At 54.8% G+C, this 23,473-nt stretch overlaps 1 protein-coding gene and 1 long non-coding RNA gene across 4 annotated transcripts in view; one reads left to right on the top strand and one right to left on the bottom strand.

The window, feature by feature from the left end:
* SCN5A (sodium voltage-gated channel alpha subunit 5) overlaps positions 1-9,601 on the top strand; it is a 76,909-nt gene extending 67,308 nt beyond the window's left edge. For all 3 annotated transcript variants that reach the window (XM_090284523.1, XM_090284522.1, XM_090284521.1), the window contains 5 exons: positions 1,568-1,621; positions 2,220-2,357; positions 2,953-3,057; positions 4,221-4,491; positions 6,041-9,601. In XM_090284523.1, coding sequence (XP_090140649.1) covers positions 1,568-1,621; positions 2,220-2,357; positions 2,953-3,057; positions 4,221-4,491; positions 6,041-7,281 — 1,809 coding nt within the window. In that variant the 3' untranslated portion in view covers positions 7,282-9,601. The remainder of the gene's footprint in view (positions 1-1,567; positions 1,622-2,219; positions 2,358-2,952; positions 3,058-4,220; positions 4,492-6,040) is intronic.
* Positions 9,602-12,506: 2,905 nt separating this feature from the next.
* Positions 12,507-21,442, bottom strand: LOC150005270 (uncharacterized). Its single transcript, XR_016512431.1, has 3 exons — positions 21,310-21,442; positions 13,390-13,573; positions 12,507-12,812 (listed from the first exon to the last, which is right to left on the bottom strand). It is a non-coding gene; the product is annotated as an uncharacterized LOC150005270 (long non-coding RNA).
* Positions 21,443-23,473: the final 2,031 nt, after the last annotated feature.

Here is a 23,473-nt window from a genome sequence, read left to right as displayed (position 1 = left end):
ATAACTCATGAAGCTGCAGCTTGGTTTTTGCACCATCCCAGTCTTAAGCCCAGGCACCTGCTTTCAGTCCCCATGGCAGAGGTAAGCTCAGCGGTACTCCCGCCTGACAACTTAACGCACGTCCACTCATACCTCCACGCACCTCTTAAATCCTAGGAATAGCTTTCTCCAAAAACTCCCCTGAAATAACCAAATGGAGAACAGTCTCAGGCCCAAACCCAGGGGTCCTCTGATCCCTGTGACTGTCCCTCTAAATGTCAGAACTTGGAAGGAAAGGCCCCTTTTATAGACTGGAGACTGCCCACGATTCCAGAGAGAACAACATAGTGACGGGGAAGAATCTAGTCACAGGCATCTCAGAACCTTGGGTGGTCCTCATCAGTTTCCAAAGCATTTCTAGGCCTCTCTGGACAGGTGAGGGCCTCATGGCATAAAGGGCTGAAATAGCTTGTCATCTGTGGACAGACTCAGTTTCCCCATCTGCCCTGCCAGCCTCATAAAAACTCTCAGATGGGCAACATTTGTGTGGATAAGCGTGTACCGTGAAAGGGGGCTCAGGGCGGGATTGAATTTTGCCAAGGACTTAAGTGAGGCCCACTGGGCAGTAGGTCTCACCGCCAACCCTGTCTCTCGGGCTCTTCCTGAATCTCCGTGGCAGCCCAGCCTGGGGCAGCCAGCGCAGCCAGCACCAGGGCCCTGTCTCGTGGCCACGGTGCACCAGAGCCGGCCTATGTGGATTCACAAGAGACGATGGTTACATTTTCAGGGATTTTGCGAGCTATTATTAAAAATTACATTTTATAAACTTATAATTAAGTGATATTATAACAAAATGAAAACTCACCATTACCATGTAGTATTATCTGTGCTCTTGAGGTTATTACAGCTATTATATCTGTACAGAAAATCCTGTAATACTATGCTCCTGTGTATGTCTTCCCACCTCTGTGTCCTGGAACAGCACGTTGGCAACTTGAAATCAGCCATGGTGGGAGGGTTCACACAGGGAAATTGACAAACCCAACAATCGGGGCTTTTTTTCCTTCCGGAAAGTCACTTGTTCGCCATTTACCCACACACCACTGGCAAAAGGACTTCCTTAAGTACGAGAGAAGGTTGGAATTCTTTAGAGACTTTCTTTGAAAAGACATGGAGCAGAGGCCACAAGGTTCTCTGAGGTGCATGACAAAGGAGGCCAGGTCGGAACAGAGAGCCCAAGCCTCACCTCTCTGTCCCTGACACCCACTATAGGACTCTCTGTCATTTTAGAATCTGAAGTGAATGTGGACCTGAAGGGCCAACCTCCTTCAGGCCTCATCAGTCTCTCGGCCAACATCTCCCCCAAGTGCGGCCTTCTTGGAGTATCTGTTTTGCTGGCTTCCCCTCCACCTCCAGCCCTGAACAGGAAGGCCTTTGCCTGACTAGCTAGCCATGTGGACCCTGCTGTAGGGGTGGGGTGGGCTGCTAGCTTCTGGCAGGAGGCTACTTCCCAGCCTAACCTGTCCAGACAGGTAGCTCAATCCATGCAGAGTTGAATGATTTTCTTACTCTTGTCTCTTCCTTTCAGGCAACGTTTAAAGGCTGGATGGACATTATGTACGCGGCTGTGGACTCCAGGGGCGTAAGTTGGCCTCTCCCACCAAGTCAGGCACTTGAGGCTCTGGGCTGCTTGGCCGCCAGGGAATCAAGGTTTCACATCTGAAAGCCCACCCTATGAGGGCCAGATGTCTTGTGTCAATCTGCAGTTGAACCTTTCTAGATTGCCCAGGCCTGGCCCTGAAGCAATGGTCTCCCAAGGAGTCCCAAAATTCTCAAATATCTTTCCAATTGAATTCACTGTAGTTCATTTAGATCTTAAAGTCTTACCCCAGTAGGGTGGGGTGGAAGCAACAGAGATGCAAATCAAGCTTCTACTTCGTCTTTGTACCCCACTCATTCACACTGACAGTTCACAGAAGACTAAGAGACATCCCGTATTCTCAAACCTCATGCAGTGACACTGGGCCAGCCCTGAGCCTAGCATGCCTGCTGTCCTCACTATCCACTTCTCAGTTCCACTCCCCACTCACCCACCCTTGGCCCTGCTGTGTATCACACCTGTGCTGGTGACCTTCCCCTGGACAGCCCCCCCACCCGCCCCCGGTCTCCCATAGAATGGACACCCCCAGGCAGGCCACTTCCTGCCTGTCTGAGCTCCCTGTCTAACTTCTCCCCTTTAGTATGAAGAGCAGCCCCAGTGGGAATACAACCTCTACATGTACATCTACTTCGTCGTATTCATCATCTTTGGGTCTTTCTTCACCCTGAATCTTTTCATCGGCGTCATCATTGACAACTTCAACCAACAGAAGAAAAAGATACGTAGAGTGCCGGCTCTGCTGGGCTGGCAGGGCGGGGCGCCAACAGTTCTGGCTTCTGGCCCCATTTTGGCTTTCTGCTGAGCCTGGTCTTCTGCTTGCTCCTGCTGGATAGAGTAGGGTGGGAAATGGGTGTGGCTAGGGGCCCCACCCTCACCCCAGTCCACCTGAGAGATGAGGCTCCTGAGAAAAGCTGGGTGGGGTTGGGGACTCTATGTCTGGTCCACGATTAGGGACAATGGGTGGGCCTGTGCAAAGGCAAGCATCTTCCTGGAGCCCCATCAGAAGGGCCATGATTGGTTTGCAGGTAAAACCAAGTGGACAGAGAGAACCTCCAGCCTGGCTGCGTTGGGCAGGGGAGAAGGAGGGAGTAGGGATAAGATTTGCAGGTCACAAAGCCAGAATGAGCTCAAGGTGAACAGGGAAAAAGAGGTTTGGGGAGGAAGCTGTGGTGCAGGATAGGGACATAGTTTTCTCTACGGAAAGAGGAAGTGAGGAGGCCAGTCATGGCACCCTCATTAAGGAGGCGAGACCCCTGTCCTCCATGCTGGAGCTTCTAAGAACCCCAGAATGAGTCTGGTGCCTCTCTCTGCACTTAGGGGGACAGGACATCTTTATGACCGAGGAGCAGAAGAAGTACTACAACGCCATGAAGAAGCTGGGCTCCAAGAAGCCCCAGAAGCCCATCCCCCGGCCCCTGGTGAGCCTGGCTCTCAACTCAGCAAGAGGGGGCAGAATCTGCTGGGGGTAGGGGAGCCTGGGGAGACCCCACACCACACGCCCAGCTACCACGGCCTCTTCATGGTCTTTCAGTGCCGACGGGGGCCCTTGGCCAGCCCAGGGAAGGAGAGGGACTCGCAAGCATCTGACTGTACACAGAGGTCCCTGTTGCATAGATACAGTGAGGAAGGCAGGAGAAAACTGTGACAACCAGGGGACACTCCCCTCCCACAGAAACCCATCTGCCTCTGAGTGAGCCCCCACCTCTTCTGCAAGGGCTCAGGCTTTCCCCAGGGAGAGCAGGGCAGTCTTCACAGCCCCCACCCCCATCCACTGTCTCATACATGCAACCCTCTGAATGGCAGGGTCCCCTGGTGCATGGAGCCAGGAGGACTGCTGAATCCTTGGTCAGGTTGATTCCCTGGCCTGATCAAGCCATTTTCCAAAAACAGTATGTGTCTGTTAGAGCAGGGTGGCAGGCAGTAACCAAAGTAATTAGGTGACATAACCTAAATCGCTAGCTAGTACATGGCAGCCCCGGTTCTTTAAAATCCAAGTTGTCAATTTCATCTGATTTCTTCCTGTTCACCATGCTCTGTTCTAGGTTGTCTGTGTGTGTGTGTGTGTGTGTGTGTTCACTTATTTATAATCTTCTCTCTTCCCACAATAATCTTGGGTGGCTTACAATTAAAGATACATATAAATATAGTTAGTAGAATAAATAAAATCAATTCCTTAAAAAGAGTGGAGAAAATTTATTAACCTGAGGTCTAATACAATTACTAGGATTGAACTTTAAATTGACTTAGAGCCTTCAGACAGTGGGCACAAAAAGAGAAGCACAGTGAACATTATGCTAAGGAATCTCAGAGTAGGAAAAAATCTCTTTCTCAAGACCCATCAGAGAAGGACCGAGGGAAGAGGAAGCCTCAGGCTGGGCCTTGAGCCCAGGTAGCACTTCAGCAGGAGAGCCAGGCTGTTTGAGAGCTCCTGACTTTTTCCTCTCACTGTGACAGTCTGCTGGGGCGTTGGCCTCACCCAACAGTAGACTGCGGGTGGGTGATCTGGGCCAAGAGGCAGCAACAGGGGGCCTGCTGACCTGCTCAGGTCCCTGCTGAGCCCATCCTTTGCCCCTCCTTTCAGAACAAGTACCAGGGCTTCATATTCGACATTGTGACCAAGCAGGCCTTTGATGTCACCATCATGTTTCTCATCTTATTGAACATGGTGACCATGATGGTGGAGACAGATGACCAGAGCCCTGAGAAGGTCAACATCTTAACCAAGATCAACCTGCTCTTCGTAGCCATCTTCACGGGCGAGTGTATCATCAAGATGGCTGCCCTGCGGCACTATTACTTCACCAACAGCTGGAACATCTTCGACTTTGTGGTTGTCATCCTCTCCATCGTGGGTGGGTATACCAGTTGTCTGGACAGAAACACCTTCTCTAGGCCAGATCTTTCCTTCAGACCAAGGTCTGTACTTAATGCCAAGGACACCGATACTCCTTTATTCTTTTCTCTCTGTATTCCCCCCCCTCTTCCCCATCACACACAGAAACACACACTTAAACTCCTGACCCTGCCCCCACACACAGAATTCTGCCTTGGAGTGACTGACTTTTTGTCTTAATGCCATGTACAGACTTTGGTGAACTCAGAGGGAAATGTAGGGGCTAAGGCAAGGGCTGCTGCAGCTGCAGTAATGGGCATTTGGTTAAAAGCTGGGAGTAGCATCCGGAGACACCAGAGAGGCCCCAGGCAGGGATGAGGGCTACAGTGTGCCTAGTGGGACTAGACTATGCAGGGCATCAGCAGCAGGAATGGAGCTGACGAGGGCCAGCCTCAGAGGCTTCGGGAGGTTCAGCATGTACCTCAGAACACCAACTAGTCCCAGTGCTTGGCTGTACCAGAGAGGGACAGTTAACAGGGATTAACAGGTCAACTTGGAGCCAGAGTGTCTGAGTCAAATCCCAGCTTCTCACTGACGAGGTGGCCACTTGGGTAAGTTACCTCACCTCTCACTTTCCTCTTATGGAAAATGAGGATGATGGTATCAGCTTACAACCTAGGGTGACTGGAAGGGCTTAATGGATGACATAAAATGTTCAGCTCAGTGCCCGGTTGACAGTAAACACTGGACACATGTCAGCCAGTGACATTATTATTACATGAAGAGTCTGGAAAGACCACCTGGGCCAATACGAGGCAAGTTAATTTTACTCTTTCTCCTAGAAGTTATATTCGTGCTCCTTAAAAATTCCAACCCAGAATAGTCAACAGAGACAGAGGGGTGGGCAAGCCCTGGGAGCTGGCGGAGTTGAGAGGATGAGCGAAACCAACTCAGGGAGGCTGAGCAGCAACTGGCGTGGTGTGGCGTGGTGTGACATGGTGTGGCGTGGCATAGCGTGGCCCAGCACAGTGCAGCATGGTGTGGTGTTAAAGAGAGTGCTGACTTCCAAGCCAGTGCTTCTTGCACTCCGTGTGCACATGAACCACCCGGGTTTGGGAAAATGCAGTGGGTCTGGGGCAGAGCTGAGGTTCTGTGTTTTTGGTAAGTGCCCAGGAGATCCCAAGGCTGCTGGCCCTCAGACCACATGTTGAGTAGCAAGGAGGTAAGAGGCCTGAGTTCTGATCCAACTTTAGGGCACCAAAATGCTGAGCAAGTTCCCTCAGGCCTCAGAGCCGCTGATCTAGAAGATGGACCTAGTACAGCTCTGTTGTGCAGTGTTCTCAGAAGGCAATTTTCAAAGGACATGGGTCCTCATTTTCTGGGTCAGATGCAGAAGTGGGGATTCAGAGAGGCAGGGGGAGCAGGGCTTTGCAGTAAAACCATTCCTCCTGGAAGGGCCTCTTCTTCCTGGCTCCTTGCTGTTCAGAGACTCGCACCCACCCAGCATTGCTGGGCTGGAGGGAGGACAGAGATGTCATGGTTGCCACAGTCTCTGTTGTTTCCCACAGGCACTGTGCTCTCAGACATCATCCAGAAGTACTTCTTCTCCCCAACGCTCTTCCGAGTCATCCGCCTGGCCCGGATCGGCCGCATCCTCAGGCTAATCCGCGGGGCCAAGGGGATCCGCACGCTGCTCTTTGCCCTTATGATGTCCCTACCTGCCCTCTTCAACATTGGGCTGCTGCTCTTCCTCGTCATGTTCATCTACTCCATTTTCGGGATGGCCAACTTTGCTTATGTCAAGTGGGAAGCTGGCATCGACGATATGTTCAACTTCCAGACCTTCGCCAACAGCATGCTGTGCCTCTTCCAGATCACCACCTCGGCTGGCTGGAACGGTCTCCTGAGCCCCATCCTCAACACGGGCCCCCCGTACTGTGACCCCAGTCTTCCCAACAACAATGGCTCCCGGGGGAACTGTGGGAGCCCAGCTGTGGGCATCCTCTTCTTCACCACCTACATCATCATCTCCTTCCTCATTGTGGTCAACATGTACATCGCCATCATCCTGGAGAACTTCAGCGTGGCCATGGAGGAGAGCACCGAGCCCCTGTGCGAGGACGACTTTGACATGTTCTATGAGATCTGGGAAAAGTTCGACCCGGAGGCCACCCAGTTCATTGAGTACACAGCCCTGTCTGACTTCGCCGATGCCCTGTCTGAGCCCCTCCGTATCGCCAAGCCCAACCAGATAAACCTCATCAACATGGACCTGCCCATGGTGAGCGGGGACCGTATCCACTGCATGGACATCCTCTTTGCCTTCACCAAGAGGGTCCTGGGTGAGTCTGGGGAGATGGATGCCCTGAAGATCCAGATGGAGGAGAAGTTTATGGCGGCCAACCCATCCAAGATCTCCTATGAGCCCATCACCACCACGCTCCGGCGCAAGCACGAGGAGGTGTCGGCCACCATCATCCAGCGGGCCTTCCGGAGGCACCTGCTGCAGCGCTCCGTGAAGCATGCCTCCTTCCTCTTCCGCCAGCAGGCAGGCAGCAGCGGCCTCTCCGAAGAGGATGCCCCTGAGAAAGAGGGCCTCATTGCCTTCAAGATGAATGAGAACTTCTCCCAGCGCCTTGGCCCGCCCTCCAGCTCCTCCATCTCCTCCACATCCTTCCCGCCTTCCTATGACAGCGTCACCAGGGCCACCAGCGATAACCTCCAGGTGCGGGTGTCTGACTACAGCCGCAGTGAAGACCTCGCAGAGTTCTCTCCATCCCCAGACAGGGACCGAGAGTCTATCGTGTGAGCCTCTCCTTAGCTGGTCAGGACACACTGAAAGGTGGCCTGTTGCCTCAAGGCAAACCCAAGTGCAGCCACAAACCGGCATCCACTGGGCCTTCTTGCTTTGGGCTTCGGGGATGAGAGGTGAGCCTCAGCCCCGTGGATCTACAAGGCAAAGTTCTGTGGCGCCCATGTTGATGGCCGGGAGCAGTTGGCTAAGCCGACCACTCGGGCGGCCTTTCCCTGGAGGCCCCACAAATGCCAGTGGCCTGGTCTGGTCAGGAAACACCGTGGGGCTCCGAAAAACGACCCCACCCCAGCTGCTGCGGCAAAATATAAAACTGAGACTGTATATGTTGTGAATGGGCTTTCATAAATTTATTATATTTGATATTTTTTTACTTGAGCAAAGAACTAACGTTTCTTCTGTGGACATCAGCAGCGACTCCTACCGCCTCTTCTGAACTCCGAATGAGAGTGTCTGCAGCTGCTGGAACTCTGTTCTCAAAGTGGAAGTGGAATCCGGTGTGGCTCCCACAGGCCTTCCATGCCCAGGGGCAGAAAGCGGTTGCCCTGCCACCTGGGCTGAGGGCCAGCATGGCTGAACCCCGTTTGTCATGCCCACATGTGCACACACTCACACACAAAGGCCAACTCTGCGCCCCCTTGGATGAATGTCAGGTAGCCACCCCTGCCCCAGCCTAAAGGAGACAGACTTTTCCCTCCCAGGCCCAAGGGAGGTCAGCAGGGGCTCACTCTGGCCTTCCATTGTCCCCAAGGCCCTATTTCCCCCCCGTGTTTTTAGGCAGGCCCTGCGAGGGTCAGTGCCACAAAAATAAAAGACTTCCAGGAGAGAGCTGTCGGGGTCCCAGGGCTGGTCCTAGGCACTGGGGTTGCCTTTTCTTCCCAGGAGAGCCTGGCCTCTTATTAGAGTATTGACGTAAAACTGGAGGGCCTGCGGGAGCCAGCCCACTCACAGCCTGGCATCCGGCTTGTCCCTGCTGCCGAACCCGGCAGAGCCTGCCCCACGGGCCGGGAGAGAAGGCTGAGCACATGGGGCTGGGGCTACGAAGCCCAACAGCCCTCAGCCCAGCTGAAGAAGGGAGCCTGTTATCATTGCTGGCCTCTCTGCTCTAACCATGGGGGCGAGGGGACTCCTGCGTGGTCCCCAGCTCCTCTCCAGATGCAGTGGCATGGGAGTGGGGAGGACCATGTGGGTCCCGTGCAGGGAAGGGGCCTCGGCATGGTCAGGCCCTGTTCCCGTGCCCTGGGGGGGAGAATGAACCATAGCACCGCTTGGGAAGGGAGGAGTGTGGCCTTGGACCAGCCCCTCCGGCTCAGCTTGGGGGCCTGGAGACACCCGCATGCAGGACCTCCTAGGGGAGGGTCCAGGCTGTCCCACAGGTCTTGTGAGAAGGCTTTTTCAGGGAAAACTACTATTTCTAGTACAATTATCCTGGGGAGCCTCTTCAGCTGCTGACAATCCTATTTAGCATATGCAAGCCTTTTCATGTAGAGAATTGTCATTCTGAGAGTGACAGCGTTGGCTGCTGGAGCCCGGGCAGGCGGAGCTTGGCTGCCCAGTGCCAGCTCTCCAGCAAGGCTGTCTTCCACCGGGCATCCAACCTCACCTCTCGGGCAGCCCAGGAAGCCGGAAACCGGCTCTTCCTCACCTACCTCGCCAAGCTGTCAGAGGGCTGGACGTTCTGAGCTCGTGGCCGTGCTGATGGCATTGCCAGTGAGCAAAGTATTACATTTCTTCCTGCCACCTCAGACTTCCGCGGTGGCTACCCCAGCCCCCTCCCCTCCGTCCCCCCAGCAATTTCTCTTCTCCCCTGTGTTCCCTCTGAGTACAGTGTGGGGCGTGGTTTTAACTGTCCCAGCGACACTTCTCTTGAGTGGAAATCTTATTTTTGTAGATCTCTGTGCTTTGCTCTCAAGGCTTGGAGGGGTGTGTGCCCTCCCTGCACTGAGCACCCCGCGCGGGCAGGAATGCGCCTGGGGAGGTGGCCAGGCCGCCAGCCCAGCTGGCCGGAAGGGGACTGTGGTGTTGTGTGGACGGCCCCGGAGCCGCTGACAGCACCAGTGGCTGCGCACGGTGTGGTGGAGGGCAGGGACGGGCTAGACCTGACTCCTGAGCTTCTAGGGTGGCTTGCTCTCTTTTTTTTTAATTCTTCTAGAACTGCACCATGACCAGCAGGATGGGGAATAGAGGGGAGGAAAAAGGAGGCAGCGACAAGCACCCAGTGCCAGCTGTTGTCTGAACTAATCGAGTACTTCTCACCAAACTTCGTGTATAAATAAGATACATATTTTTAAAACAAACCAATAAATGGCTTACATGATCTGGCCTGGGCTCTGTTCTTGCACTGAGGTTTGAAAGCCCAAGGAGCCTGTGAGGAGGCCTCGTTCTGAGCAAACCTGGATGGCAGTGGTGTTGCAGGAGAGAGGGGTCATATCCTGAGACCCACACAGGACTCCCTGTTGTCTTCCCAGGAAGATGTCTTCCCAGAGGACACCCGGGCCATGCCTTCCAGGACTCTGGTCTGGGGCACGGCAGAGGGAGGACCACGGTTTGGGGCTCACACCCTGGGGAGGGTTTGCAAAAGTGGCTGTAGGAAGGGGCAGTTGCCATGGAGAACAGCCAGATGGTGGCACCTGTGTGTCACGCCAGGCTTGGACCTGTGACACCTGACACTGGCGTCCTCACCCTCACCTCCCCCGCATGTCTCAGTCCATTGCCTCTGCTGCCCCAGCCCCCACCACAAGCCCCTCCCTGTGGCTGGATCCAGCAGAGCCTTCTCGTTCCTCATCTCATGGGTCCCATCCATCCACAGCACTGAATCCCGTGGATGGCGGCCCCTTCTGGAAGTCCTCCCTTCCTCGGCCTGCTGTGGCACCGCCCCCTCCAGGGTGTCCTCCATTCTCTTGGACTGCCTCTTATGGGGGCACGTTTTCCAGCATCAGACTGCGTGATTAAGCTCTTTAGGCCCCGGGCCTAAAGAGAAGAGAGTGGAAACCTCCCCTCACCCCCACTATGCTTTAAAGAAGAGTCTGCGACCTATGTCTGGAGGCCCGGCCTCGCCACTGAGCCCCTGGCCAGCGCATCAGGCTGCCCACTCCACTCGGGGCATCTCCAGAGCTGCCAGCACTGACTCATCTGTCTCGGCCCCGAGCCCACGGGTGCAGGTACCCCACAGGTGCCTTCTTCCACTGCAGGCTTTCCCGCGCCCGCTCCCCGAGTCCACGCCCCACTGCCACTCCATCCTCAGCATCTCTAAGCCTCCACACCTGGTCTTTCTTGCTGCTGCTTTGCTGGTTGAGGCCAGCGTCTTGCCTGATGGCTTCCCTTCCTCTAACCTCAGCCATTCCAAATCCACTCAGCTACCAGGACATTCTAATCCAAGATGATTGCCTCCTGGATAAAACCCTCCAGTGGCTTCCTGTTGCCTCAGGATCCAGGCAAGCCCCTGCGGGGCCTCCAGCCCTGCCAACCTCTGTAACCACAAGTCTCTCTGACCTCTCAGAGGCCCAGGCTCCTCCCCTTCTCAGCCTTTCCAGCTGCTGTACCCGCCTCCCAGAATACTCTTCTTTCCACTTAGCCTTCAGGCCTCATCTTAATGTCCCCTCCCTCTGGGAGCCCTCCCTGACCACCGCCCAGCCCCCTGCCCCATCACTGGCCCCCCTCTGAGCACTTCTTGTCACAGTGCTTATCACTTCTCATTGCAAACACCTGCAAAGCCCGTATATAAACAAACATGACCGCCGGTGTCATCAAGCCCAACTTTTATTTCTGTCTCTCCCGGTCCCTCTTGGCTTCGTTCAGTGCGGATAATCTTCCCCGGGCCTGGATGAGAACCGGGTGGATCCTGGCTTTTCAGCTCAGCCGTGGGGAAAGGAATGGCAGCCTCCAGTCACTTGACCTTGTAAAGAGTCTCAGCCTCATCATTAGGGCGTCCAGGCCCATGGACATTCAGGGCTGTGGTGGCCAGGCATCTCCTCCCTCTGGGCCAGCAGGAGCCAGAGGAGACGCTCACACAGGCATCTGCGGGCTTTTTGAAGACTCTCTCGGGGCGTCCTCCCTGCAGACCTCCCAGCCCAGGAGATGCACTCTTTCCGGGTGCCCTGTGACCCCTTCCTTTGCCCCAGGGCACCTGTGAGTCCACCCCCAGCCTCTTGCCAAGGCCCTCGACCCTCCAAGTGGCCATCATGGTGGCACACACCAGCCCTCTTGGCCTGCCACCTCTGTCCACAGGAAGCACCCAGAGCACTTGCCCAGCCCCAGCATGCTCCACGGTCACCACCAGGACAGCTGGCCCGAGACCCTCTCTCCAGGTCCCAGGGCGAGTCAGGACCCTGTCACCCATCCACCTGAGCTTTTTTTAGGCCGAGTGACACCCTGTCCTCCACATCTCCCACATGTTCAAGGTCTCCTAGAAGCCCCCTTGGCAGGCCTGGGCTAGAAGGTGCCACCATCCTGCCCACAGGCTCTGCTCCACAGGGTCCTGGAATCTTTGGACACGTTTCTCCAAAGAAACCAGCCAACAGATTCCTAGGCCCTTCACGCTGTTGGACCCCTTTTTACGTATGACTTGATGTGACTGCATGTCCCAGTGTCTAGCGCCACTCCCCTTATAAACAATCTGCATAGGAGAGACTCGTCACTTGGTATCCCGAAACCCTTGATTTTAGCCCTTTGGTCAAAACCAGGGCCGAGACAGTCCACTTTAACCTCCTCTGACACTTGTTTAATCATCTTTTCCCAACCAGATTAGGGCTTTTCAAAGAGCAGGTCACATCCAGTGCAGTCGGCCAAGGCCAGCTGTTAAAAAAAAATAGAGTGTCAGCCCTGGCCGGTGGCTCATTCAGCTGGAACACCATCCTGTGCACTGGGCAGAGCATTGGGCAGCACACAAACCTAGGTTGTGGGTTCGATGCCCAGTCAGGGTGCATACGGGAGGCAACCGATCAACGTTTCTCTCTCACATCTCTCTCTCAAAATCCATACACGTATCCTCAGTGAGGATTAAAATATATATATCAGATTTAAAATAGCTGTGTGTCCTATGTGGCCAGGAGTAGTGCTGTTCTGTGGAACTCGTTTCGGACACACATAAACCTTAAGTGAGTGCCTGTGTGTACCTGGTATGAAACATATTTCTTATCAGAGATCCCAGTGACAAGGTGGCGGAAGCAACATGAGGACAGGGCCTGAGTCTGCTTTGCTCACTGATGCAGCTCAGCGCCTGTGTGGCAGTGTGGGAGGGGACAGGAAGGAGGCTGTGCCCACCATGAGGCTGCGAAGGGGTCAGCCCCTTCTCTCACAAGCTCCAGGATGTGACCACGGTGTCAGAGCCTGCGCGGCGGCTTCCCCATCATTCTCAGAGCCAAGGGTTGAAGGCTGAAGTTCTCAGGCGTCCTGTGGGGTCTTCCCCTGGCCTGGGACGTGGTGGGCTCATCTGGAGGGAGGCTGGAGCAGGGCCTTGTGCTCGGAGCAATGCCATAGCTGTCGCCAGCTGCTCTGGGGCGAGGCGGGGGTCCAGGCGGCGAGCAGCTCTGTGAGGGACAGACATCGGCTTCTATGTCAGCAGGAAGGCATGTGCCGCCGGGAGCTCGGCCTTTGGCAGGGAGAGAGATGCGCCTGGACAGACTTCAGCTGTCACCCTGGGGCCTCGGCCCTGGCAGCTCCAGTGCCCCGTGCCAGCAGCTCCTCCGCCCACCAGCCCTGACAGCCACGAGACCCAGAGCGGAGGCCGCGAGGGGGAGAGGACAGAGCGCAGGTGCTCGCGCAGGCAGACAGGGAGGGGATGGGCAGCAATGGAGAGTGAAGAGCCACCACAGGCCACCACTGAGGGGCCCAGGGAGCCTGGGACCAGCATCCGATGCCCTGGAGGCCCTTGGAGCCATCTGGGCTGGTGCAGCACCTCCGCCCCCCCAGGGCTCTGAGCCCACTGCATGGCATGGCTGGCCTCAACTCTGACAGCAGGCACGGCCAGGCCAGCCGGGCCATTGAACTACCCTCTCCACACCCCTAACCCCCGCCCCCCCGCCCCACTGTGCTTGGAACAGACTAGGAGCCAAGAATGTCTGCAGAAGAGACAACCCAGTCAAATTCACTGTCTGCTGAATTCACCTGCATCCCCTCCTCTATCTGAATCCTTCCTGTCCTGAGGTCCCCAGCCCTCTTCTCACTGGCAGTCCCCCTTCCGCACTTCTTTCTTCTGGAAGGTCAGATGCAGGGTCATTGGAGAGCCTCCCCTACTTGGAGACATGTGGATTCACATGCAGATACTCTCAGGTTTCAGTTATGAGGGTCCCTGTTAAAAAGGGGGAGGGGTGTTACCACAAGATGCCCAAAATCCCAAGAATGAACCTCCAGCTTTCTGTCCCAACCCCGCTTGGACTAGGGACCTCAGGACATTCCCAGGGACAGACGCAGGCAGACAGGCCAGAGCGGGCTTCATTCAGAAATGACGCTCAAGGGCTGGCAGCTGCCAAGCCTGGAATGGGGGGATCCCTATCAGAGGGACCCTGGGAGCCCTGCTGGGGGCACCGATCCCCTACAGTGTCCCAAGTCAGAGGCTGGGCCCGGCCAGCCTGAGCCCAGCACGTGTAATGACCACACTGACAGGCACTTCCTCCCATGCCAGCTCACAGGGCTGGCATCCTGGGCAGCTGCCAGGCACCTGCTGTCGAAGAGAAAAGCCCCGTCATCCCAGCCTTTATGAAGAGACAGGCTGGCTAGGATTCCACAAATGGGTCGAAGCAGAGCCCCCTGCCCCAGACATGGACTGACCGGTGGGCAGTATGTCCTGTCTCCCATCCTGAGCCATGCCCAGCCTCTGTGGTCAGAGCCTTGGGGAGTGGGTGCTGGGTCAGGTGTGACTGACCAGGGGGCTGAGCTTGCCTCCAGTATTTGTCCTTGGAGCCATATTTCCTGGGTGTCCTTCTGTCTGTCACTCACTCTCACAGGCTACACCCTCTCTTCCTGGAAGGCCAGGGACCAGGCTGCTTCTACGTGCAAGGCTGTGGGAGGAGCTCAAGGACCGCGGAGGGCGGGGAGGCTTGACCAAGACAGGCCGGCATAACAGCGATAATTGGGCCTCCTGTATCCTGTGTCAACCCATCAAATTTACAGTCCTCTCCCGACAGGAGACAAGGAGGAAATGACAAAAGCCAATAAGGCCAATAAATAAAGGGTAATGGAATAACCAGTATGTGAACCCCCTCCCTTCTGAATCTGTCCTGACTTCAGCCACAGGCCCCTGGGGACAGTTAAAACTGGTCAACAACCTCCTCAGTGATGCCTGGCTGAATGTCCAGCCGCTAGGGCCAAAAACCTTGGTGTCACCCCTGCCTCCTCCCTCTCTCTCCCTCCCTCCCTCTCTCTCTCTCTCTCTCTCTCTCTTACACCCTGCATCCAATCCGGCAGGAAATCCTGTTGGCTCTGCCTTCTAAATATATTCCAAGTCCAACCACTTCTCAACACCTCTACCACCTCCGTGCTGGTCTGAGCCACCATCATCTCTTGCCTGGTTTCTTGCAAAATCCTCCCCACTGGTCCTGCCAAAGACTGTTCCCAACACAGTAGCCAGCGGGTCTGTTCAAAGCCCAGGAGGAGGATGTCACTGCTCTGCTCAAACCCTCAGTGGTCCCCGTCGCACTTGGAGAACAGCCTGAGCCCCTCTGCAGCCCCCATGACCTGCCCCAGTCCCCAGGTCTACGCCCTTCTACGGCCAGCTCTGATTCCACGTAAGCCGCACCCACTCCTTACCGGTCCCCACCCAGGCTAGGCACCGCCGGCCACAGGGCTTCAGCACCCGCTGTTCACTTTGTTTATCACACTCTTCCCTTTGTTTACCTCCTTTCTCTTTCAAGCCTTTTCCCAAATGTCACCTTGGCAATGAGACAGCCATGATCATCTGATTTCCTACCCCTCCAGCCCACTGTTTCTACACTTAAAGCAGGTTCGGTTAGGTTTCATTTACATGAAATAAAATTCACCCTCTTTAAATGCATGGTTTGATGAGTTTTGACAAATGCACAAGCAGTACAGCTACCACCAAAATCAAGGTTTCAAACATTTCCAATACTCCAAAATTCCCTCGTGATGCTTTGGAAACCCTTTCCCCAACCCAACCAGGGCAGCCACCAAGCTGTTTTCTGTGCCTACAGATTTGCTTTTACTGGACAGTGCTAGTAAGTGAATTAATATGCACACAGCCTTTTGTGTCCAGCTGATGTCACTCAACATAATGCATTTGAGACTCAAATGTGTTGGTTTGCTCTTTTTCATTGCTGAGTGGTATTCCATTACGTGGATGTACCACTATTCATTTCCCATTCAATAGTTGAGGGACGCTTGAGTTGTTTATAATTTTTTACTATCATGAATAAAGCTGCTGTGAACATTTGTGTTCAGGTATTTGTGTGGACATACGTTTTTATCTCTTGGATAAGTACCTAGGCATCGAATTTCAAGGTCATATGATTAGTGTGTGTTTAAATTTACGTGAAATTATAAAAATGTTTTCCAAAATGGGTGCTTGTTTTTCATTCCCATCAGTGATGAGAGTTCCAGTTGCCCCATATCCATGCTAACATTTGGTGTTGTCTTTTTATTTTATTTAATTTTAGCCATATGAATGGGTGTATCCCATAATTTTAATTTGCATTTCCCTGATGACTAAGGCTTTTGAGAATCTTCTCATGCAATTATTGGCAGTTCTTTTTTAAATTTTTTATTTATTGATTTGAGAGAGAGAGAGAAAGATCTATTTGTTGCCCCTCTCACTGATGCATTCACTCACTGGTGGCTTCTGGTACGTGCCCTAACCGGAGCTCAAACCTGCGTCCTTGGTGTACCTGGACAATGCTCCAACCAGCTGAGCTGTCCCGCCAGGGCTTACTGGCCATTCTTACATCTTCTTTGGTGAAATGTCTGCCGTTGTTTTTAAGGAGCGTCAAGCAAATGCTTTCTGTACTTACATCATCATCTGAAGGAGCAAGACTTTCCTGGGCAGCGTGACGACATTCCACTGCTCTGCCACGGGCCTTCTGTATGAGCCAAAGAAACCGACCTCACTGTGCTAGTCTCCATTTCCTCACCTGTAAAATGGGCATGACAACCCCCACCTCCCACACACTGTGACCATCGTGTAAAGTGAGACATGGAGAGAGTTTACAACAATCTCTGGTACATGGTAAGCACTTCATAAATGTCCAGCAAGATAATAATTTTTATTACTAATCCCTCCATGACCGGTCCATCCCGTTTCCCTCTTCAGAGCCCTGTGTTTTCATCTGTAAATTATTGGGGACAATCTACAGTAACATCCGCTGACTTCAGGCATCTCTCTCTGTTTACCCCGACATATTGATTACAGACTCCTTCCTCCACCCAGGGGCGCCCCCCAATGGACACTAGTAGCACACGCAGCCCTGGAAAGCTCCCCAAACTCCTGGCCCACAGAATGGCCCAGCGCCCAGCTCCTCAGTCACCAGTGAGAGGGGCTGTGAGAAACCAGAAGGTCTGGCGGGGGAAACAGAGGAGACTGAGGAAGAGCTGAGAAGAGCAGATGATGCCAGGCAAGACCAACAGACCCGGGGAGGCTGTGAAAAGTCGCGCGGTCTTGCAGGGACAACGCCACTTGCCCCACAGTGGCTCAGTAGGGTCCCCCTACACCTCCTCCCTAGCTCAGCTCCACAGCTCAGCGTGGGCCAAGCCCTCCCCCAGCCCCACCCTCACCCCACCCGACCTCTGGAGGAAAGCTGGGTCCCCACGTGGGGAGGGAGGCAGGAGCAGGGCACACGGATCTGGGGCCGACGCCAGGGTGCCGCAGGGAGTGAGGAGGAGGTGATGAGAGAAGGGCAGGCCAGCAGGGCCCCGGCCACCGGCGGGACGGGCCGGGGTGGTGACCGGGGGCGCTGAGGGACGGAGGGGCTGGGAGAGCTGAGGGGGTTGGGGGGCTGGAGGCCTGGGGGCTCTAGAAGTCCAGGGCAAGGAGAACAGGAGGCACTGAGCAGCGGAGTGCAGGAGGGGTGAGGAAGATCAGAGCAAGGCGCATGGCGAGCTGGGGGGCAGGGAGTCGGGGGAGACGAGGCTCTGGCCTTTTCCACCCTCCCAGTCCTTCACTCCCACTAAGCATGTACTTCACGCTCATTGTCACCTCCTCAGTTGTGGGCGGCCCCGCCCAGCCTTCTCAGCCATCACCCCGCCAAGACTCCATTGGCACCCTGGCCACCCATGACTGCCTCTGCCCAGGGGCAGCCCCCCCCACCTCACCATCCACCTGCTGCCAGGCCCCAGCCATAGAGCCCCCCACGTCAAGTCCTCTGCTCCTGTGTCCCAGCAAAAGACCACCCAGCCCCAAGGATACACCCACACGAAGCCATGCACCTGCCCCCACCAGCCCTACCTGCCACGGTACCCAGCTGCCCCCTCTCCGGTGCATAAATGAAAGTTGAGCAGTGGGGCCACAGCCCAGCCAGCAGGGCTGACGCCAGCGGTGCACCCCAGGACCGAGTGGCAGGTGTCAGTGGACCCAGAGCGACAGAGGTCCGCTTCCTCACTCACTCCCACTAAGTGATGGGACCAGCTGAGGAAACTGAGGCACCTGTCCATTCTTTCTTTAGCAAACACATCTGAAGCCTACGATAACTGGAGTTATAACAATGAGCCGGAATAGACAAGGCCCCTGCCCTCATGCAACTCACTGTCAAGTTCAGGAACCAGGTGTTAACCTCAAAATCCACAAACAAAATGCCATGAGCAATGAGTGAGAGTATCCAGGGGACGGGCCCAGGAAGACGTCTGTTGAAGATGTAGCATGTTTGTTGGCTTGAGGGGGGCGTTTCCAGGCAAAGGGCAGGCGTGACGGTCCCAAGGCGGAGGGTACGTGGCCCAGTCCACCAGGGAAAGACAGCGCATGTGGCTGGACCGAGCCTGGCGAGGTCAGGAAAGTGACCTTGAGGCACCATGGAGTGGTTGGACGGGGTTATTGTAGATACTTGTAATTATTTGCAGGGAGGAGGTTGTTGCTGACTGGATTTGTACTTTAGAAAGATCCCTCCGCCTGCTCTGAGGAAAAGGTTTGTGGAGGGCAAGAATGAAAAGAGGAAGCAGGCCAAGTGGCCTCTGTAGGGACAGATGATGGTGGCCTGGACCAGGACAGGGAGAGTGGAGAGCAGGAAAACAAGGGGCTGTTTACGAGACTAAATTGGTAGGCACGGCACCCAAGGGTAGGGGAGGAGGCTCCTCTGGTCTCTGGCCAGGACAGGGGGAAGGTGCCACAAGAGGCCTCCTCGGGCCACCTCCCAGGGTGGCCCTCAGATCTCCTACATCTGCCTTAAGGAGCATTTGGCAAGCAGCAAGGATGTCAAGGCATTCTTCTATCCAAGAAGTAGCTCTAGGGTCCAGCTCCCCTATTCCTGCCTCCTACACCTACCGTGAGCAGAGCAGGTTCCCAGGACCTCACGGTGACAGGGAACACACCGGCCTCCTGGTCACTGCAAATGCAGCTGTAGGAACTGTCCCCTGAGCACAGAATACTCCAAGGCGGCCTCCATTCACTTGTAATTTTTTCTATTAACCAATCAAGAATCTACACAATCTATCCGGCACCTCCCCGGAGGGAACGTCGCCTTCTGCCTGAACTGTTTAGAAACCAGTACAGGGGCGGGGGCTGGGGGCTGGGGGCTGAACAGCCCGGCCATGTCTCTGTTGAGGACACTTAAGACACCTCACAGGTTCCACCCAGCACAGGAACCAGAAAGCAGTACCATTCCTCAAAGTCAAGGGGAACCCGGGGGCCCCCACTTTGCCTCATCTCTAGGTGACAGTCCTGTGGAGGAACAGCCACAGTCCCCAGTCGAGAGCACAGGCACAATCTCAGCAGGGCAGAGTCTCTGGAGCTTCCGAACGGTAGCCTCACTCCACGCTCAACCAGAACACACAGGTGGGCTGTCACAAACCTCCGTCACCACCCCAGACTCCTGTTTTTCCTCAAGATAATTTCCCTTTAACCCCACTCCACCCCAGTGGGTCTCTGTCCCTTCATGTCTCATACTAATACTGCTTCTTCCCTCTCAGAGGCTCTGGGCTTCTTCAGTAAATGGATGCACCCACCCCAGGGACAAGCTTTGCATACCAGGGCTCTCAGGGAGAAGAAGCCTTGAATCTACTCTCAAACCAGTTAACTAAGTCCCAGTGGGGAACCAAGGCTACCCACTCACTGTACCTTTGCTTAACTAAGAAAGCCATTCAAGGGGCCTTCGCTGGGCTCCAGTCACTTTCTTTTTAAATTGTTCCTGTACCTGCTACCTGTGGACATGGTAAGTGGGTTGTCCCGGACACTTAATCTTCCTTCCTGGTCCCAGAGCCTTGCGGAGGCTGATTTGACGAGCACCCCATCCCCCACCTCAGCACAGGCTTTGGTCTGAGTGCTTTCCATGCAGGAAAAAGGAACGCTTCCAGGTGGAAATCTTCCAAATGTGTCTTCCCCAAGCACCTTGTCACCAGACTGTTCTAAGCAAAAACTTTCTCGTAAATTATCTTTGTCTTTGGCTATTCACACACAAAGGTCACATAGCTGTCCGCCTCTGATAGCGCACACGTAGCTGGGGAAACGGTTTCAGAGGTTCCCACTGCTGGAATCTGAAGAGGAATTCTGACCAAGGAAGAGGAGATGAGGTCACGATGAAGAGGGAAAGGAAGGAAAGGGAAGGCAGAAAGAGCCAGAGAGCTGGAGGAGGAGACGGGGATCGCTGGGTCATGTCACTCCTTTCCCCCCTCCCATCTCCTGGCTCCGTGTCTCCGGTGCTCCCCCCTCCATCACGCCCAGGTGAACCGATGGCGAGAATGGTCCACAAGAAGCAATAATACACCAGGATCGATGAGCACACGTGGCACCCAAACCTTGGTTTCTAAGTACCATTCTCCAACAGGAGGTGCTGGGACTCCTTGGTGAAATGGCTGGTCTGTGCCCCGAGCAGACACAAGAGGAGCCTGGAACGTCTTGTGCCAAAAAGTGAGAGCGTGCTCAGAGACGGAGGGAGACGTGTCAGAAAACCTGGGGGCCGGTTTCAACAAGCCAATTAGTCAGTTTAGAAGGAAGGGTGCCGCAGAAAATCACCAACGGGTGAGATCTAGTGGGTAAAGCGTTGATGAGGAACATGGCATTTCCCCACAGTTACCTTTCCATTACAAAAAGAAAACAGCACTTCTGCAGTGGGGGGACTTGGCACACACCACCTACATCAGCCGAGGGACGACAACGTCTCTGACCAATAGGGACACGGACCTCAGGTGCGTCCTGACATGACTCTCCAGGCAAGAGTCAATGTCACCTTTGCAGTCACCTCACCGAAAAAGCACAACTTGAAACCAAGGGTGAGCAAACCGCACACAGAAGTGGGGTGACATCACTGCGCAAAAAACCTGGCCTGGACTCTTCAAAAATGTCATGTTCAACAAACACAAAGACAGGCTGTGCAACTCTTCCAGATGAAAGGAGGCTGAAGGGACATAACAGCTAACTCAACAGGTGCCCCTGACCAGGAAAACACGGGGACACAAAGAAGACGGGATTGGGACAACTGATGAAATCTGCATAGGGACAGTGGATTAGATAACAGTGCTTTATCAATGTTAAATCTTCTGATTTTGATAAGCGTACTGTGGTTTTGTAAAAGAATATCCTTGTCCTTACTAATATACCCTTAAGTATTTAGGAGTAAAACTGCAAAATGTCTTCAACTTACTCTCAAGTGATTCAGAAAAATAAATGTGTATTATATGTATATAGACTACAGGACATATATAATATAGGGTCTAGGGGATATTATACACACATATGGAGAGAATAATAAAATATAAATAATCGGTGAAGCTGCATAAAGGAGACACGGGAATCGCTTGCAACTTTTCTCTAAGTTTGAAGTTGCATTAAAATAAAATTTCAAAAAATAATAATGGCCAAAACTTAGGCAGTGCTTCCTCCGTGCCAGGCACTGTTCACCACGCTTTACCTGTATTAACTTATTTGCTACTCACAGCAGACCGACGAGGTGTATAGCACTAGCATCTCTGCTGTCATCTTCCTTTTACAGATGGGGAAACTGAGACACAGAGCACTTAGGTAAGATGCCGAGCTCAGAGGTGACCCCGGGTCAGTCTGCCTGGCTCAGCGTCCGTGATCTCAGCCAGTGTCTCCGTGGCCTCGGAAGCCGTCGCCCTGAGCCTGAGAAAGGACGAGAACACACTCACTTCTACCCAGCACACAGAGATGGGCCGCCTGGCACCGAGTGGTTGCGGCCTGAGAACTAAAACAGTCTTGAGATCTGGATGTGGAAGATGGAGCCTTTGAGCAAGTACAAGGAAGTTCTGATTCAGTACCTGTGGGGATGGGGGCCTGGACAAAGGCCCTCCCTCCCTCCTGAGGAGGTCTCCTGCAGACCCCGGCCCAGTCCTACCTGCCCCCACCCCCTTCCCTGGGGCTCCCAGCTCTGTTTCTCTTCCCCCCAGCCTTCTTTGCTTTCCCCATTCTTTGCCCACAAACCCAAATACAAGGTGTTTCTGGCTTTGGCCTGCTGGTGACAGTGGCTGGGGCCTTGGAGGAAAGAAGGGGAGCCCAGATGGAGCCGTGACTCCAAAGCCAGAGCTGAGGAAGGATGACAAAGCAGATGGCCACAGGGACAGGAGGAGAGGAGGCCAGAGGACCAGCCTTGAGGTGTGCCCAGTGACAAGCACCAGTGTGCCCAGTCCCCGCACCAGCACCAGCGGGAGCAAGCTTGGTGAGGTGGCCTTCCTCCCCGTGAGAGAGGTCTGTTCCCTACCACCCCGGAGGCGGCTCAGGCCTCACAGCAAGGGGCGCGGCCTCAGGCAGGATGCCCCCTTGGTTGGGCCTGTCCAGTCTGGCAGGGAAATGGCGGGGGGTGGGGTGGCAGGGGAGGAAGATGCTGACGTCTGAACTCAGAAGTGGAGTGGACCCCCGCCATCCCCTCCCTGCTGAAGGGCCTGTCACAAGGCAGCTGTGTCTCACACCTGCTTATCAGGGCTGGGGTGTGGAGAGGGTGTCGCAGACGGGAGATAGGGCTGGGACAGGGCTGTCTGCACCGGCCCCCCTCTGCCTCCCTCATTCACACCTCCTCAGAGGCCCCTCAGCCCACTTATCCCCTGCGGCCTCCAGCCTGCCCCACCTGCCTCCCCTGCAGGCCGCCTTCCCAGGGGAATGCTCTGCCCTGGACACACAGAGGGGACACCACAGCGAGGGGCCCTGGAGGCTGTCTGGCCCGACCCTCCTCGCTTTACAGATAGGCAAGCTAGGAGGAAAAAGACGCCACTTAAAATCATATTGCAAGGACACAGAAGAGCAGAGCTAGTCTTGGACCCGAGACCAGGGCACGTAAGGGTCGGCACCTCTCAGCCCGAGGGCCACAGTGAAGGGGGTGTGAGGGGCACATTTATCCCGGAGAAGCACCGGTCTATCCCAATTTCAGCCTCACATAGGGAGAGGACACACACATGCCAGTGTCCCGGAGTCTGCTGACCTTGGATACGGTCCCCAATTGTGTCTGAATGGCAATGGATGACAAGGGGCGAAAGGCTCCCTGTGAAGAGTGGGCAGGAAGGGACAGAGGAGTGAGAGGGGCACAAAGCACGGAAACTGGGAGGCCAGTGCGGACAGTCAGGGGCCCAGCCTGAATGTGGCTGGGAACGAAATCATCTGTCGTGTCTGGTGGCCTAAGAAGGAGTCACTTGGGCCCCAGCTGAACCTCGACCTCAGAGATGCTGGGGAGGCTTGGCAAACGCACGGCCCCTGCCTGTCACTGTCACCCTGTGTGTAGCTTTAGAGGACATTCTGGTGGGAAGGGCCCCTGGCATCACCACAGGGAGGACAGTTCATCCTGTGCCTCTGGAGAAACTGGGGCGGAGGGAGAGAGAGAATGAGAATGATTCCAATGTCCTGGTTGGGGGTTGGGAGAGGGCGGGGGTCCACACCTGCACACAGCTGGGAGACCTAATTTTAGCTCTGCTTCCCCCAGGGCCAAACACGCAGAAGCCCCTGCTCAGCACTCTGCCTGCTGCCTCCTAGCTCTTCCCGCGGGGCAGGCTGCTCAGACCTGCGAGCAGACGCCAGGGGGCCTGAAGAAGGGCCCTGGGGAAAAAGCCCTGGGAACTCAAGCCTGCAGAAAGTGATGCTTAGCACCCCGGGATG

This window comes from Furipterus horrens, unplaced genomic scaffold, assembly GCF_987537825.1.
Source record: "Furipterus horrens unplaced genomic scaffold, mFurHor1.1.pri manual_scaffold_7, whole genome shotgun sequence".
Lineage (NCBI taxonomy): Eukaryota > Metazoa > Chordata > Mammalia > Chiroptera > Furipteridae > Furipterus > Furipterus horrens.
This window is presented reverse-complemented; position numbering and strand designations above follow the sequence as displayed.